The sequence below is a fragment of the Fomitopsis serialis genome, assembly GCF_022376445.1.
Source record: "Fomitopsis serialis strain Sig1Antser10 chromosome Unknown B0H18scaffold_1, whole genome shotgun sequence".
Lineage (NCBI taxonomy): Eukaryota > Fungi > Basidiomycota > Agaricomycetes > Polyporales > Fomitopsidaceae > Fomitopsis > Fomitopsis serialis.
The window spans coordinates 1,654,675-1,670,666 of record NW_025954961.1 but is presented as its reverse complement, the minus strand read 5'-3'; the positions used below and the strand labels follow the sequence as shown (position 1 = coordinate 1,670,666).

Sequence of the window (15,992 nt, the reverse complement as noted above, 5' to 3'; positions counted from 1 at the left end):
ATATCACTCACATTCATGCTTCTACGATTGGTCCCTTCTCGCCGTCGTGCGGCACGATGGCACTGCATACGGCTCGGGGATACACCACATACTTACATCGATTCACGGGGCTCAGATTGTGCGAAGCGCCTCCAATTTCGTGTCCACCCACGAGGCGCGGGGGAGCCTGGATCAGCCTGCCTCGGCAGTGGAGACTTCAAACTGTTCCATGGCCTAGTGTGACTGACTCGACTGTCTGTGCAGTTGTTAGGATTAGTCCATGGGGGTACCAATGCATCGCATTAGACACAGATTGCGATGCGATTCGGGCCTACTACTCCTAACCCGAACCTCGCTCTTATTCCGCCAGGGACGCGTCCTGCGTTTCGGGCCATGCGACGATCCACTCACCCGCCAGTCAGTCAGGCTATGCACAGCATACTACCTCGAGACCCACTGGAGGATACAGCGATTAGGCACGAAAGCAAAACTATGGATACAAGAAGGACACGACGCCATCACTCTGGTCCTACGTCCTCTTCCTCCGCTTCCACCACTAGCCTCGTCGTATTCTTTTGCTTTTGGTTGCAGACTCTCCATCATCCACATTACAAAAAGTAGCGGTAGTCCGGGTTGAGGTCCCCCATCCTTGTCTTCTCATCCGCAGTGAGGAGGACCGCGCTTGCCTGTGCCTCCGCGCGCCCGCGTTTCCGGTTCTCCGCGACCAGGCTAATGAAGTAGACCACGTCCGCGACGACGGACAGGCAGATAAACGCGATGCAGATGCTGTAGCCCGTGATGTACTTCGGCGCGTCTTTCGAGAGGAACGCGTACACGGCGATGATGCCGCCGACTGCACAAACACCACAACAAGGATCAGCCACCCGTCTTAGGGCACGCACGCAGCTGAAGACGCACTGTTCCCAAAGCCAACCTGCCACGCCGTGCCCACCGCGCGCCGCTGGTGTCCGCCCAGGTTCGTGTTGAACCAACACACGATCATCGGCATGGCGGAGTACGTGCCCATCGCGCTGAGGAAGAGCGCCGCGTACTGGAGCTTCGCGTTGTCGTGCACGACGAGGAGGATGATGAAGCCCGTGAGGGCGATGGCGGTGGGGATGAGCACGAACACGAAGCGGTGCCGGAGATAGTCGGACGCGGCCGCGGTGAGCATCGCGAGCGCGAAGGCGCAGGCCCAGGGTGGTACGGAGAGGAGCTGCGTGCGGATGCTGCTGTGTCCGAGAGTTTGGATGATGGCGGGGGCGAAGTAGGCTGGGTGCGTACCGTGTCAGTGGCGCGTGGAACTGAGGAGGATGGAGACATACCGTAGCCGTAGGCGGGGACGATGAGGCCGAAGTACATGAACCCGCCGACGATGATCTTGACTGAAGGTATGCGTGAGTATGAGAGTTGGACAGGACGCTCTGCAATACGCACAGTCCTTGAACACACTCAGCACCGAGCGGACGGTCAGCGGGTCATGTCTCCTCGACTGCCCGACATCCGCGTGCAGGCGCGCCTTCACGAACTCCTTTTCTTCCGGACTCAGCCATGTGACCTCCTCCGGGAAGTCCGAGATGGTGAAGTACAGAACCACCGAGACCACACACGTCACGGCGCCCTCTGTTCACATGCAGCTTCGATCAGCTACTCCGAGATCACGAAACAAACGGGAGAAGCAAGCACCGATGATGAAGATCCATCGCCAACCATGGTAGCCCTTAGGCCGTCCATCTTGCCGATGGCGCTGGCGAGCAGGCCACCGAACCCGCCTGCGAGGGTGGTTGACGAGAAGAAGAACGAGTAGCGCTTCTGTGCTTCTGCGCGCTTGTACCACCTGCGGAATGCGTTAGCAGTAGCCCAGGAAATTAGGATGGTCTCTTACATCGCGATGAGGTAGAAACATGCAGGGAATACACCGCTCTCGACGAAACCTGAGACGAGATTAGTCTTGGAACAACAAGTTGAAAACGCTCACCAGGAAGAAGCGACATGCGATTAACCCGCTGTAGTTTTGTACGAGTCCTTGGCACACGGACACAAGACCGAAGAGGAACATGCATAGCGGCACTGGAGGGCGGTGTAGTAAGCACTAGTACCCAGAGCGGATCCAAGGTACATACGCCATACATGTGGCTTGAAGTGCTTGAGCAGCGCGTTTGAAGGAATCTCAGCAAGGACATACGGAACGAAGCTGAGATCCGACACCAGACCATTCAGTCCCGGACTTGGCACCCAAAAAACACCCACAAGACGACGAGAGCGTTGTTATATTTAGTGCCGGTCAACTTCAGATCTGTTTTCAGCCCAAAGAGAGCCGCGTTTGATATGTTTACCCTGGTCCGCGTCGTGCTTCGTGAGTCACCCGGGTTGCGTACGTGCAGAGATCGACTTACCGGTCGAGGAATGCCAGCAGGTACAGCACACACAGCACGGGCACGACGCGAGCGTCGATTTTGCGGAGGACCTTGGCCTCGTTGATGTTGGGGAAGCGCGCCCTGTAGTCGACGTCGAGGTCCGCCTCGGACGCGGGGCGGAGGCGCGGTAGGCATGCTTCTCGGCGTCGCGCGACGACGCGCCGTCCGATCCTTCACTGTCGAACGCGACGATCGCCGTCAGTGTCACGTAGCACGAGGCGCACGGATGGGCACTCACGCTCTTCTGCGCTCATGCGTGGGGACGGTTCTCGGCTTGGCCGTCGGGCGGAACTGGGGCAGCGGGACCGAAGGACGGAGGGGGTCGAGGGGATTGGACGACGGCCGGGATATGTACCTCCTTCTGAGCGCGAGTCAGGTGGGCCCACCGCAAGCCATGACTCGGGCCAGGGACCAACTTGCCCAACATGCGGCCTCGGACTTCGCCACTCCCCCGACCCACCTGATCAGCCGTTTCATATCTTCCCCTCTCCTCTTGGCACCTGCCGATCGCCCGCGGCGCGCTTCCTGGAAGCTCCCCCGCTGATTGGCTTTCGCGCGTCCTGCCGGTCGACATGTCCACTGTCCATTCCTGGTCCATTCAGTCCGAGCTAGTTTGCGGTCAGTGACCGGACTATTCTCCCTGACCCCTGAACACCGTTGCACGGGGGAGACGGCGAGTCTTCCGCAATGAATTGCAGGCACACCGTGGACGGGCGTAAGTATGTGCATCCTCATCGGAGTCATGACCGTAAAGCAACCGTAAAGTCTTGTCTGCCCGCTTGGCTCATGCGCCGGTACGCCCGTGATTGGCACGGAAAATGCGCGGCCATGATGCCCTGACAGTTGGGCCGCTTCATGACCGACATGCATTGAATAGCCAAGCTGCGGGGCGTCAGTGAGTTCAGACCTAAGCAGAAAGTAGCGAGGGCGCCTGGAGTTAGGCAGCTTCTAGCCTGTGCTCACTGACTCAGTGAGAGAGCATTCAGTTATCTAATACTTCCACAGAAACACTTGCCGCGTTTTATAAACTGTCTGAGTGACTCTCATGATCAGACATCTCAGGCGGGTCATTGTTGCGAGGCACTTCTGTCTGAGATGTTGGTACCCGCTGACAAACCCCTAGATGTACGTAGTGAGCTGTCTACTCAGAGGGCATACTCATTAGATGACAAGGCGCGTTGACCGGAGCACGGACAGTACATGCTACCAGTACAGATCTCGCGCACACCGGACACGACTAGGTCATTTCTAATGTTAGTCTTAGTCCAGTGCTTGGCCGTGCCGCGGAGCACCATCTTATTCTTGTTCATACAATGCTCGTGCTCCAGTCAACGCGTCTAGATCTTGCTCGCGGTGTATGTCTGAAGGTAGGCGCAGTACGCACATACCATGCCAGGATACCATCCTGCCGAAATCTAACTTGCAAGTGGCGCAACTTCGGTGGAGAAGCTCAGGCCGGAAGCCAACATGAGCCAAAAGCCGGATTCCCTTCGGTCCAGGTTTCGGTCCTGGGTTATGAGGATTGTCAGCGAAACAGCATTCGACCGAACAATTTCATGCATCGGTGACATCTAGTGTGGCCGCTGGACTGGAGTTCGTCTGTGACTCGGGAAGAAGCACGCACCGTACATTGCAGTCCGCGGCGGCGCAAAACAAGCCGCAAATTCACATCCTCGGGCGGCAGTATACCAGACGATCGCTAAGGCCTGAGGCCTTAGGGGCGCGGACGGTCCGCTGAATTCATGCTTTGACGACCATGCACTGCTGAGGCATCATACAAGCACCCGAGAGGAGGCCTTCTTCATCAGCGTAGCAATCATCGTGCAGATGCCAGTGCTATTGTCAGCGGACGTGTCTGCGAGCCTGTAAGTTGCACACAGCATCGATCGCTTTACCAATAGGTTCATCCAACTCTTCGAATGCAGGATATATGCGACCCATGGACAACGATCCTCAGCTGTCCAGTCCAGTCTTCGGAGCCACGCTTTCGCTGAGGTCTTCGTTCGCAGGTTCCTCCCGCGGTTCGAGATCAGGTTCGCTCCTGGCGTAGTTCACGAAGCGCACCACGCGCGTATCGTCATCCTCCGGCGTGCCTTCGTCCATCGGCGTCTCTTCCTCGATGCCGTCGATGTCCATGCCGTCGACGTACTTCCCTTCTGTGTACGGGGAACCGCGATGAGCGTGCATTTGAAAGGCGGTGGCACAATTTCGCACCATTTCTACGGTCCTCTTGGAGAATGCTCTTGATAGAGTTGCGGACGCCCGACGTGAATGCGGGGTCAGACAGTGCGCGCGTCTCGCCCGCCGCTCGTTCCACTAAAGGATACCTGCCCTATCGGCATCAGCGACTCTCGCCCAGATGCCCAGCTTACTTGCACGCACCTGTCGAGCTCCTGCATCAGCTCTCGTGTCATCACAGTCTCTGGCATATAGTAAAGCTTCTGGTCGGACGCGAGCCTTTCTTTGATGATGTCCTCGACACGGGACATCAACGTGTCCATGGCATCCTGAAGGCCCCGCTACATGAAGATGCTTGTGCCGCTGAGTGCAACCATGCTCACGCTACTCCGAAACTGCGCCAGCAACTCCCTCCTCAAACGGTCAAACTCCCCAGACTTCTTGAACCTATGCCTCTAGTTCAGTTCGTCAACACGCAGCTAGGCATGGCGCGTACTCCTCCACAAGCTGGGCCGGATTGTCGATGGGCATCGGTCAGCTAGTCGCGCAGCTCAGAACCAGCGGTAGATAAGCGGGCATTCGTGGCCCGGAGGTTGCAAGAAGGGGTTGGACGCGGCCGGGTGTGCAGCACGCGCGGTGGTGGCTGGGGCGCGAAGCGAATTTGAGTGTCGGCGCCCGCGATCTTGATCGTGCCACTTCTGGTGCCGCCACTTTCGATCGTGTGCGACGCGGCTGCGGGCCATCGCGAACTCTGTACAGTACCAACTCCCCTTCTCCGGGCGCACCCGTCTGTACATAACCCGCAAATTCCCAGGCAAACCCTTCCCTTTGCTCCCGACGAAGCAAGTTGTCTACCGCGATGACGACCGACTTCCCACCGCTGAAGAACGACCTGCTTTTGCGCGCGGCTCGAGGTACAGTCTTTGCCTGATGTCCCTCTCCATCTCCGAGACACCTTCCTCACAGGCGAGCAGACAGAGCGTGCGCCGGTATGGGTCATGCGGCAAGCGGGACGGTACCTTCCTGGTGCGTAGTCGCGCCCCACTGTCCCTGCAATTTAATCCTAACAACAGGACCGTCTGCCAGAGTTCCGCGCAGTGCGCGCAAAGCATGGTTTCTTTGACGTATGCCGCACACCCGAGCTTGCCACGGAGGTGACGCTGCAGCCGATCCGGCGGTACGCCGGCCTGCTCGACGCCGCCATCATCTTCAGCGACATCCTCGTCGTTCCGCAAGCGATGGGCATGACCGTCGAGATGAACCCCGGCCCGCACTTCCCCGAGCCGCTCAACGCCCCCGCCGACGTCGCCAAGCTGCGCGAGCGCGTCGACGTCGAGCAGGAGCTCGGCTACGTCTTCGCCGCCATCACGCGCGCGCGCGGCGAATTGGACGGCGCGGTCCCGCTCATCGGCTTCTGCGGCGCGCCGTGGACGCTGTTCTCGTATATGGTCGAGGGCGAGACGAGCAGGACCTACACGAAGGCGAAGACCTGGCTGTTCAAGTACCCCGAGGAGAGCAAGGCGCTGCTTATGCGCATCGCGGACGTCTGCGTGGACTTTCTCGTAGGACAAATCAAGGCTGGCGCGCAGGTGAGTGTCGCCCTCGCTTCCAGGCCACCATCCCCTCACGACCCTCACAGCTCGTTCAAGTATTCGACTCCTGGGCAGGCGAGCTTGCGCCGCACCACCTCCGCGAATACGCGCTCCCCGCCCTGAAGCACATCGCCTCATCCGTACGCGCCAAGCTCAAGGCGCAAAACATCGCCCCCGTCCCAATGACGCTCTTTCCCAAAGGCGCGAACACGCTCCTGGCAGAGCTCGCAGCGGACGCGGGCTACGACGTCATCGGCATCGACTGGTGCGTTGACGCCGCGGATGCGCGCCGGGCCGTCGGCGACCTCGTCGCGCTTCAGGGCAACCTCGACCCGAACGTGCTCTACGGCGGCCGCGAGGCGATCGAGCGCGAGGTGAAGAGGATGTGTGAGCAGTTCAAGGGCGGGAAGGCGCCGAAGGCGTGGATCGCGAACTTGGGCCATGGGATCACGCCGGGCGTGGACCCGGAGGATATGCGGTTCTTCTTGGAGTGTGTACACAAGTACTCAAAAGCCTAGACTGTGAAGGCTGCTCGACCGGGGGCCTGAAATGGAGAGGCACACAGACATGTACATTGGAATGCATATATTGCATAAGCTGCATAGATTGCCCATTTCGGTTGGACGGGATCGCGATGTAGTCAAAAGAGGGGGGCTCGTGTATGTATGAAGACAAGATGGTGCTATGCAAACGATACTCTGCTATATGCAATTGGGACAGCGAGGCATGAGAGATGTGGAGGGATATGGGGGAGGGGGAGTGAGGGGATGTGCATTGGGGCAGACAGAGGACACGATGATAGCGATAGCGATAGATATTCACAGAGACAATGCAGCGGAGATGCAAGGACGACGCAAAATCCATCGTCAGATATATACTTCTTGAAAAGAGAGACAGAGAAACCCAGGCCTGCCTGATTCAATTATTTGTACGAGCGCGGCACCACGCGGAGGCCGCCTCACGCAACGACGTCCGCCGCGCTGAAGCTGCTCCGCCGCCTGCGGATCGGCCGCAGATTCGGGCGACCTTCCTTCGACACCACAGCAGCGGCGTTCGTCGTCATCCACGCGCCCGCGGCAACCACGGCCGACTTCGCCGCCGCTATCGCCGCCGCGGGGAGCTCGTTCACGGAGGTCGTGTTGTGGTGCGCGCGCTTCGCGACGAGCGTTGGGAGGCGCGATGGGATCGGCGAGGGCGGGTTCCGCAGCTTGCGCGTCGTCGATGACGCCGCAGCGACCTCCTTGGCAACCTCCTTGGTCCCGCGCACGCTCGTTCCGTTGGCCAGGCGCGGGATCTTGTTTGGAGCTTGCCCGTTCGCCTTCACGCTCTTTGCGACAGTCAGCGCCGTCGCCGCTCCACCTGGCCTCCGTATTACAGCCGTGCCCGCTGCAGAGCGCGTCACGCGTGTCGGACGCTGCTCGGATGCGGTCCCGCGCACGCCTGCTGGTCGTGCGCTCGCCGGCTTTGACTTCCGCCTTATAGGCGCGGGCGCCACACCGAGGGCGGGAAGGACATCGCCCTCTTCATCTGCATCTGAGTCGGATGCGACTCGCTTCGCGATCGGAGTCTTGCGAGGCTGGGCAGGCGGTGCAATCTCCCGTGCCTGCGCTTGGCGCGGGCGACATGTTTGCTGGGAGTTACAGGAGGGACTGGGCCGGTTGTAGACGGTGCGACGACGGGGCCATCGCTGACGTCCATCCGGTCGTCCTCTGCTGGGGGTGTTGCGGGTGCGACGATAGCGGTGGCGGCGGCGGCGGTCATATCGCGAATCCGCTTGACCTCGTCGTATGCCGACCACTTGCACCACTCCAGCTGCTTGAGATACATGTACTGTTGCTGTGGACCAACGACGCATCCCGGTCGCGCTATCCGCATGAACGCGATGGCCTCAGACGCGGTGAAGCCGTACTTCCAGATCAGATAGGCGCCGACAAGGGTCCCGGTGCGACCGAGTCCTGCTTTGCACTGTGCGCGGTATGGCATGAGGCTAGACAGACCGTTGGGACCGGCGTACTTACGTGAATGGCGACCACACCCCCGGCTTCGACTACTTCATCCGCCATGTCGATGAACTTCCTCACTATTTCGTCCGTTGGGTTCGTTCCGTCGTCAAAGTAGAGCTCTTGGTGGCTAATGCCCCGGTCCAGGAAATGTTGCCGGTCATAGAGCGGATTGTTGAGTCGTACCACCAGCCTGATGTTGGACTTCTCGAAGTAATCCAAGCAGTTGAGGAATGTCGCAGGCAGTTTCCGCTGCAATGCAAGGTCTCGCGTTGTTGGCTTCGGAGGCGATGCTGACGCATCAGCCTTTCCCTCTTCTACCTTCTCCCTCTCCCTCTTGATCCACACTGGGTCCACGGGCGACGCGAACGCGATGAAGTTGGGCGTGAGCCAGTTCCAATCGCCGTTCTCCACCTTCTCGTAGTACTCGTATTCCTCGACGTCGAACTCGTTCATGTCACACAGCCCATTCTGCATCGCCTTGTAGATGCCCCACAGGCAGTCCTGGATGCTGAGTTGAAGTCTGACCGACCCCTCCCGGCATCGCGGAATGGCATAAACTCGATTTCTGCGATTGGATGGAAGGCCTCCCATGGTGGCCGTTGTTGTACGATCATCTGTGCGGTGGGGTCGCGTGAGAGAACGCGGGCACACTACCGCTAGTGCCACTTACGACATAGAGCGCCATCAGCAAGGCTGCATTGGCCTTCCTACGCGGATCGTTGGAGGAGTAGAGAACGAGGCGGTGTGAGGATAACGTCTGGTCCTGTAGCCTAGTATGAAGCGATTCCGGAGCACAAGTGGCAGCAGAACCAACGCACCTGAAGAAGTTCATGGATAAGTATACATGCCTTATAGACCATTGCGAGGTTGAGTGGACCCCAGTCTTGGAAGAAGGATAGATACAGCAGCTGGTCGTCGATCGTGAAGTAGTAGTACTTCGCATCGTCGTCGGGCGTGACGGAGGAGGACGATCCCGCAGACGCTCCACGTATCCGAGGCGCATAGTCCGGCTCAGCCGCAAGGCGGTTCAGCACTTCTGATCGCGGAGGTGGGTTAGGAAAGGACGTGAAGTAGAGCCTGCGCGGCGCGGTTCAAGTTCAGATCGAGGGCGCTCGGTGCCATGCTGAATACGCGGAACTGGACGCACCTTCCGCCAAAGTGGCAAAGTGGCTCGCATGCGAGGGCCATCGCGCGAGTAAAACGAGCAGAACTGGCGAGATCGACGGAGGGGGGACAGGTGTGGTGGATGTCGTGGCTCAAGAGCAGTTCGCCCCAGAGGCCCGCGAGTAGCGGACCTCGGCCACGTGACCGACACGCGGCGTCCGACCCGTTGGCGCGCGACCACCCCGTGATCGTGGCAGCGCCAATTCCCAAATGTAGCACCGCGCTTTGGACGCGCCCAGCGTTCCCCTCGTCGAGGCGGGGTCAGAGGAGGGAAATCTTAGCAATTCTACAGCGAGTGCATTTGCAGAATACAGGGGATGAATTATTGCAGGGTGTCCTACGACTCGACCGGACGCGGGGTCGAGAGAAGACGCGCCGAGACGCGCTCAGGCGGATCGCCTTATGGAAGGAGCGCCTGACGTCTCGCTCTGAGCGTGGCGGTTTCCATCTGCACGCCCGCGCATATCCACACTACACCCCGCCTGATCCTCCGCTGCAGCCAGCATCCTCCAGCATCGCCAGCGAGCCCCGATCCGCTGTTTTCAGTTCGGACGGACGGTCAGAGACACGCTCAGCACGTGGACGGTGGCGGGCGTCGGAGACGCGGCGCGTTTGTCATTTGCGGTTTACGCGTCAACGGATACACCTTTCCCGCCGTCGCAGCCCCCTCTCCGCCCTAGTGCGCCGGACGTCGCTGAGCTACTCTCTTACTACCTCCATCACGCCACAGAACGCCCGCCAGGATACCCAATATGCCAGAACATCAGATATTCAAGGTGCGCTCTCCTGTCCTGTGAGGCAGCTCCACTAGACGACTCCTGACGGCGCAAATCGTAGGCTACGTACAGCGGCATCCCTGTATATGAGATGTAAGCAATCAAGACGCGTTTTACGCGCCTTGGCTCACTCTCCTTCCCTAGGATGACCAAAGGAGTCGCCGTGATGCGGAGGCGCGCCGACTCGTGGCTGAACGCGACTCAGATCCTCAAGTTGCCGGGTTCGATAAGCCTCAACGCACCCGAATCCTGGAACGCGAGGTGCAGAAGGGAGAGCATGAGAAAGTTCAGGGAGGTTACGGGAAATACCAGGGTGCGCTCTCTTCTCCGACTCGCTCTACGCACTCGTCATATGAGAGCACACAGGAACCTGGATCCCGATCGAACGAGGCCTCGACCTTGCGAAAACATACAACTGCGAACATAACATTCGCCCAATCGTTGAATTCCAGCCAGAGGCAAAGAGTCCGCCCCTAGCACCCAAGCATCTCGTTACCTCCGCGGCTCCAAGCCCAACTCGCGCAGAGGAGATGCCGGAGGCTCAACAATCAGCACCCGCTCGTCTCGAAGACGGGAGCAGGGAGTGGAGGGATCGGAACTTGAAACGTTGTCCGTGCGGGCCTCCGAGGACGGCACTATGACACCCTCTCCTTCCCGTTCCAGTACTTCGCGCACACCCTCGCCACTGGGCAGTCCCGGGCCGTCCGCACTTCATTCCAATGGCGGCGCTGACGACGAATTCCAATCACCGCGTCCTGATAACCCGCGCAAGCGCAAGCATCGTGCGCAGAACGACGACTTCGATGAAGAGATGCAGGAGAACGGGGAGCATGACCCGTCCGTCTACGGCGACCAGATCCTTGAATACTTCATCTCGGACACAAATCAGATCCCTGAGATCCTTGTCAGCCCTCCGGAAGACTTCGACCCAGACATGGCGATCGACGACGATGGCCACACCGCCCTACACTGGGCAGCAGCCATGGGCCGCATCCGAATCGTGAAGCTGCTCATTAGTGCAGGGGCGGACATATTCAAGGTGAACGGAGCTGGTCAACGGCGCTCATGCGCAGCGTTATGTTCGCAAATAATTACGACGTACGCAAATTCCCGGAGCTATACGAACTCCTACATCGCTCCACACTCAACATTGACAACTCCAACCGGACAATATTCCATCACATTGTCGATCTCGCGATGACGAAGGGCAAGGCGCACGCAGCGCGATACTACATGGAGGCCGTGCTCTCGCGCTTAAGCGGGTATCCCAAGGAGCTTACGGACATCATCAACTTCCAAGACGAGGAGGGCGAGACCGCACTGACGATGGCCGCGCGGTGTCGAAGTAAACGGCTAGTCAAGACACTTATCGACCATCACGCGGACCCGAAGGTCGCGAATCGCGACGGAAAGAACGCCGAGGACTATATCCTGAGGACGAGAAGTTCCGCCAATCACCCATCGTGCCGTCAAGACCCTGGGCATGTCGTTCCGCAATTCGCAAGCGTCATTCTCCCAGGCGGCGGCCGCCATACTACTCCTCGGACTCGGACACCACGATCGCGCACCGCTACACCATTCTACAACGGGGCAGAAGGCGGCTACGCGGTGTGTGAACGATGTGGCGATGATGCTCGAAAGCCTGGCAGCAGCATTTGACACGGAGCTCCGGGAGAAGGAGCGTGACCTGACACAAGCAAATGCATGCTGAACAAATTCAGGCGGAGATCCTCGAGAGCCAACGCGCCGTGAGCCACTTGAAAGTGCAATCGCAAGCGCTCCCCAGGCGAAGCAACAGCTGACGGCGCTGGAAGAGGAGCTGCATAACAAGATGGGGAAGCGGTACCGGCTCGGGTGGGAGAAGTGGTCGAAAGACGAGGAGGAGCGCGAGATGGCATTCGGGGCGTGCATGGCGGGGGACTGCCTGCGGACGAGGACGTCGCAGACTTGCTCGCGCTGCATGCGGGCGTGCCTACGGACCCGGAGGTAGTCCGTGCAGAGTGTGAGCGGCTACGAGGAGAGCTCGCGATACACAAGAGGAGGAGGAAAGACAAGTTTGAGGAGCTGGTAAAATTCCAGGCGGAGGCGGGCACGAGTGGGCATATGCGGAGTACCGCAGGCTTATTGGAGCGGGCTGCGGGGGCGTCCCGCCAGCAGAGGTGGATAATGTACTGGGCATGCTTCTGGAGGTATGTCTATGTTTGCTTGCTGGATGCGACTTGCTGACAATCTCCTCTGCAGACGCTTGAAGCAGAAGAGCCAAGCTCCTCGTCAGCAGCGTGGAGTGGCTCTGGGCGACCACCCGCACCCAGCTAGTGTGTGTACAACGAAGGACATGTCTTCTCGCTATGATCGGGCTGTCGTATCTATTTGTTTGTTCTGCTTGTAATAATACTCGTAATGTTGCTATCCGTCGCAGCCTGTCTTACTTAGTTATGCACTCTTTATGAATCTCATCCTCGTCCTCGGATTCGCGATGCGCCCCAGTGCAATGAATGGCACGTGGTCGTGTAACAGGACGCGTCTCGATCGTCAGGCGCCTAACACCGAGCGCATGCCATCAGTCTGCCACGCTCAAGCGGTTCAGTGCTGCGCGAGGACTTCATACACTACAGTACATCACTCTTTCCACTATGGCTCGCATTCGCAGAGCGAAAAGCCAAGAAAAGGCCGCAGAAGCCGAAGAAAGCAGTTCCGAATCAGAGACCCTAGCGTTCACGGAAGAAGAGCAATGGCGGATCGTCAACGAGACAGGCATCCTGAAGCAGTTCGCCCCGCCGTCCTCACACAGAAACCTCCGGAAGAGGACGAGGAGGGCTTGCCCCTGGCTGAAGAGATCTTCAACGCGACGCTCTTCATCATACCCATGTCCTTCCTGTTATTGCTGATGGAAATGTGAGCGTGAGTAGAGCGCGGGTGGGATGGGGGCTTGCTGACGAAGTTTGCCTCCGTGGCAGTCTGGTGCATTGGCAGTACGGGAAGCGGCCCACGTATCAGGCGTTGGCGGATAGGATGCTTCCGGGAGTGCCTAGTAAGCCATCTCCAGTCGACTCTGCGATGGGTCGCGTGCTGAGCAGTTCTGCTGCAAGTCCTGTCGATATTCATCTTCTACAGTGAGTATATATGCAATCCTCACGGATGGTGAACTCTTGCGTCTGATACTTGGAACCCACCATAGCGGCCCGATACAAGCGCTTCCGCTGGATGCAGTTCCTGCTCTTCATCCTCTCGCTCGCGGTAGGCCCGCGCCTCATCTGGCTCATCAACATGGCCTCCTGGCGGGTCGTCATGCAGCAGGTCAGTCTCTCCCCATACAGGGCCGCTGCCCCTGCTCATGCTACGCCTCCGCAGTGTCCACCTCTAGCGACAATCTGGGTCTACACGGTGCTCCAGCTAGATCTGGGGCCCGCTTTGCCAGCTTGGTCATCATTGGCAGCTGGCTGTGGTACTCCGGCATGAAGATCATCCTCTAAGCCGTGGACTAGTGCCCGCTGGCCCACGCGCACGATACAGCGTGGCGCGTTCTTCTTCATGCATAACTCTCCGGACTATGAAATCTTCGCTCCAGATGTTCGTTATATCTCACCGCTGCCAATATATTCGATGCCGCCCGTTCAGGGCCCCGATCGTCGACCGTACCCGCCGCAAGCTAGGACCGGTCAGTCCCGCGTCTAGACTATACATGCACCACAGCCCAGACGCGCTACGACACACCGAGACATACGGTCCCGGTCTCATGCGGACTCCCAGGCGCGACACTCATAATCGACAAGCATCACAGCTTCCAGCTTAGCCATAGTAGCAGCGAGTACTCCGGCGGTACTCGTTGGCAAAGCTGTCGCGCCGTCAGGACATGCATGCGCCTCACCGATCTCGAGTGTCTCACGTCGCGCGTCATGCCTATGAGCGCGGCCCTATCAGACCCAACGCATCACTGTGTGCGCACAGAAATAGACGCTTGTTCGGTCTTCAAGCTTCAACAAGCTTTCGAGTTCTGATTTAGCGAGCATGCGATGACCGAAGGACTTCGACTCGATCGCCCGGATCAGTCAGTACTTGTGGTGGAGTGATCGACGCTCCGAGTCCATGTTTGTCGACCTTCGCGGGATCCTGACATTACAAATCACTTATAGGTCCAAGCAGTATGCAGTCAACTTGAATGCAAGCGACCCCACTGGGCATGCAAGATTATCCATACGCGTGAACTAGCTAGCTTACAGTCCACCGACGCATGTCGCCGCGACGAACCACGCACGTCCCAAGAAACATAAAAAGTTCATACCGTAATTGACACCGACAAATCCAGAACCCAGTAAAGACAGATTCGAAACACACAGGGGCCCAAGTAGAAGGGGTACGCGTTTTACGGAACGGTTCAGCGAGCTCGTACGGTAAGCAAGTAGGCAGCGCGCACAGAGTCCTTCACCAGAGTTCGTAAGACGGGACGTGAATGTTCGTTACTCATGCGAGGAACGCGAGGGCCGCGCCGAGACCGAGGACGGTCGCGAGGCCAGACACGATGACGTGGTTCGCGCCGCTCGTGTTGCCAGACGCGCCAGTTGCGGACGCACCCGCCGACGACCCAGAGCGCGACGCACTAGAGCCAGACGGCTTCGCGCCCGTGCCAGTCGCACTCGCGCCGGACGCCGAACCGCTGCCCGACGCGGACGAGGTCGCGAACGAGTTAGCCGAGTAAAGATCAGTGGACGCGAACGTGCGGCAGTTGCTCGACGCGGGGACAGTCGGCGTGTAGGGGACGGTCCACGTGCCGGACCAGGGCTGCGTCCAGGTCGTCGTGACGCCGTTGGAGACGTACTGGCCGATGGGCGTCATCGACTCGCCGTCGCAGACCTCGAACACACCCTTCTGCGCGGCGTTCGGGCAGTTGTACGAGATGCCGACCTCGTCGTAGACGTTGTTGCACAGGCCGACGTTCGTGGGCGTGGTCTCGGACGGGTTGCAGATCTTGATGCAGAACTGGTCGTTGCCAATGAACCTGGGGGCTGGATGTCAGTGGTGCAGCAGGGCAGGAGATGGGTGATACGCACTGATTCCACTCAATAACCTGGGTCAGGGAGCTGTTGTCGGTGTTGCCGGAGGGGTACTGGTTGGAGTAGACCATACCACCCATGGGGTTACCAAGCTGCGCATCGTCTAGTCAGTCTTTGTTCGCACGCGGCGCGCGTGGGAGACAACACTAGACCCACCTCATCGGCGCCGTGCGGGTCGAGCTCGCCTCCATAGTCGGAAGCAGCCAAGTTGACCTTCGTCTGGTCGAGGAAACCAACGATCATGATGTAGTCAGGGGTCGTGATGTGCTGAAGACCCTGGAGCGTGCCCTCAGGCATGATACGAGTGCCGTGGCCACTCTTGGCACACCAGGCAACCTCGTAAGCCTCGGATACACCGATGGTGTCGTTCTCCTTGGGCGAGGACCACAAGCAGAAGTCTACAAAAGCAGGAGCACCGGTTCATGTCAAAGCGCACCAATATAGAGAAAGGGCAACAACCATCAATGGTGTTGACGATGAGGGTCTGGCAGTAGGAATCCTGGTTCTCGGTGGAGGAGTTGCACCTGTTGTAGCCAACCTGGTTGCCACGGATGTCACCGATGGGCTCGACCTGGTACGGCTGGATACAAGTGTCAGGAGCGTGATTGAGGCTGTGGTTGAGGAAAACGAACCAGCGCCGAGTAGGCATATGTCTGGTCCGCGAGGGGAGCGGGCGTCGTGGTAGTTTGAGCGTGCACGCCGGAGGCGGCAGCGGCGAGGAGAGCAGAAAGAGCGACTATGGTGGACATGCTGGCTAGAGGGGGAGAGACTAGGGACCTGGCAGATGGGGGGAGAGAGAATGAGGCGCCTCGAAGGAGGGCAGGGCAAAAAG

At 59.0% G+C, this 15,992-nt stretch overlaps 7 protein-coding genes across 7 annotated transcripts; 3 read left to right on the top strand and 4 right to left on the bottom strand.

The window, feature by feature from the left end:
* Positions 1 to 587: 587 nt before the first annotated feature.
* Positions 588 to 2,823, bottom strand: B0H18DRAFT_1112796 (major facilitator protein; the record flags this gene model as incomplete). The annotated part of the gene is made up of 12 exons (XM_048032871.1): positions 588 to 832; positions 898 to 1,251; positions 1,305 to 1,364; positions 1,417 to 1,600; positions 1,666 to 1,816; positions 1,865 to 1,902; positions 1,958 to 2,049; positions 2,103 to 2,173; positions 2,230 to 2,316; positions 2,376 to 2,567; positions 2,635 to 2,757; positions 2,813 to 2,823. 12 exons carry the CDS (start codon positions 2,821 to 2,823, stop codon positions 588 to 590), a joined length of 1,608 nt encoding a protein of 535 aa, XP_047901486.1.
* Positions 2,824 to 4,112: 1,289 nt separating this feature from the next.
* On the bottom strand, positions 4,113 to 5,203 carry B0H18DRAFT_22606 (uncharacterized protein). Its single transcript, XM_048037206.1, has 5 exons — positions 5,071 to 5,203; positions 4,958 to 5,021; positions 4,779 to 4,903; positions 4,611 to 4,723; positions 4,113 to 4,552 (listed from the first exon to the last, which is right to left on the bottom strand). Exons 1-5 carry the CDS (start codon positions 5,103 to 5,105, stop codon positions 4,350 to 4,352), a joined length of 540 nt encoding a protein of 179 aa, XP_047901485.1. The 5' UTR covers positions 5,106 to 5,203; the 3' UTR covers positions 4,113 to 4,349.
* A 230-nt stretch (positions 5,204 to 5,433) lies between these two features.
* B0H18DRAFT_866847 (uroporphyrinogen decarboxylase) lies at positions 5,434 to 6,684 on the top strand (the record flags this gene model as incomplete). The annotated part of the gene is made up of 4 exons (XM_048039815.1): positions 5,434 to 5,488; positions 5,541 to 5,600; positions 5,661 to 6,163; positions 6,214 to 6,684. The coding sequence occupies 4 exons, from the start codon at positions 5,434 to 5,436 to the stop codon at positions 6,682 to 6,684; spliced, it is 1,089 nt and encodes a 362-aa protein (XP_047901484.1).
* A 440-nt stretch (positions 6,685 to 7,124) lies between these two features.
* B0H18DRAFT_1205854 (protein-tyrosine phosphatase-like protein) lies at positions 7,125 to 9,420 on the bottom strand (the record flags this gene model as incomplete). Its single annotated transcript, XM_048036152.1, has 7 exons — positions 9,317 to 9,420; positions 8,988 to 9,246; positions 8,840 to 8,932; positions 8,728 to 8,783; positions 8,185 to 8,677; positions 7,808 to 8,131; positions 7,125 to 7,742 (listed from the first exon to the last, which is right to left on the bottom strand). The coding sequence occupies exons 1-7, from the start codon at positions 9,355 to 9,357 to the stop codon at positions 7,125 to 7,127; spliced, it is 1,884 nt and encodes a 627-aa protein (XP_047901483.1). The 5' UTR covers positions 9,358 to 9,420.
* A 665-nt stretch (positions 9,421 to 10,085) lies between these two features.
* On the top strand, positions 10,086 to 12,425 carry B0H18DRAFT_1081238 (uncharacterized protein; the record flags this gene model as incomplete). Its single annotated transcript, XM_048031360.1, has 10 exons — positions 10,086 to 10,109; positions 10,341 to 10,422; positions 10,476 to 10,600; positions 10,621 to 11,125; positions 11,149 to 11,553; positions 11,615 to 11,791; positions 11,831 to 11,963; positions 11,984 to 12,219; positions 12,240 to 12,298; positions 12,351 to 12,425. 10 exons carry the CDS (start codon positions 10,086 to 10,088, stop codon positions 12,423 to 12,425), a joined length of 1,821 nt encoding a protein of 606 aa, XP_047901482.1.
* Positions 12,426 to 12,670: 245 nt separating this feature from the next.
* B0H18DRAFT_968202 (uncharacterized protein) lies at positions 12,671 to 13,793 on the top strand. The gene is made up of 6 exons (XM_048043479.1): positions 12,671 to 12,850; positions 12,901 to 13,004; positions 13,067 to 13,140; positions 13,199 to 13,222; positions 13,288 to 13,410; positions 13,503 to 13,793. The coding sequence occupies exons 1-6, from the start codon at positions 12,743 to 12,745 to the stop codon at positions 13,580 to 13,582; spliced, it is 513 nt and encodes a 170-aa protein (XP_047901481.1). The 5' UTR covers positions 12,671 to 12,742; the 3' UTR covers positions 13,583 to 13,793.
* A 777-nt stretch (positions 13,794 to 14,570) lies between these two features.
* B0H18DRAFT_866217 (uncharacterized protein) lies at positions 14,571 to 15,809 on the bottom strand (the record flags this gene model as incomplete). The annotated part of the gene is made up of 4 exons (XM_048039771.1): positions 14,571 to 15,105; positions 15,158 to 15,252; positions 15,317 to 15,558; positions 15,617 to 15,809. The coding sequence occupies 4 exons, from the start codon at positions 15,807 to 15,809 to the stop codon at positions 14,571 to 14,573; spliced, it is 1,065 nt and encodes a 354-aa protein (XP_047901480.1).
* Positions 15,810 to 15,992: the final 183 nt, after the last annotated feature.

Bases quoted from the DNA above. Each gene is read 5' to 3' on its own strand.
- B0H18DRAFT_22606 (XM_048037206.1), bottom strand. From the start codon at position 5,105: ATGCCCATCGACAATCCGGCCCAGCTTGTGGAGGA. The intron at 5,022-5,070 runs GTACGCGCCATG...CTAGAGGCATAG, and splicing joins CCGGCCCAGCTTGTGGAGGA to GTTCAAGAAGTCTGGGGAGT. The intron at 4,724-4,778 runs GTGCGTGCAAGT...CCGATAGGGCAG, and splicing joins CTGATGCAGGAGCTCGACAG to GTATCCTTTAGTGGAACGAG.
- B0H18DRAFT_968202 (XM_048043479.1), top strand. From the start codon at position 12,743: ATGGCTCGCATTCGCAGAGCGAAAAGCCAAGAAAAGGCCGCAGAAGCC. The intron at 13,223-13,287 runs GTGAGTATATAT...AACCCACCATAG, and splicing joins GTCGATATTCATCTTCTACA to CGGCCCGATACAAGCGCTTC. The intron at 13,411-13,502 runs GTCTCTCCCCAT...ACGGTGCTCCAG, and splicing joins GGTCGTCATGCAGCAGGTCA to CTAGATCTGGGGCCCGCTTT.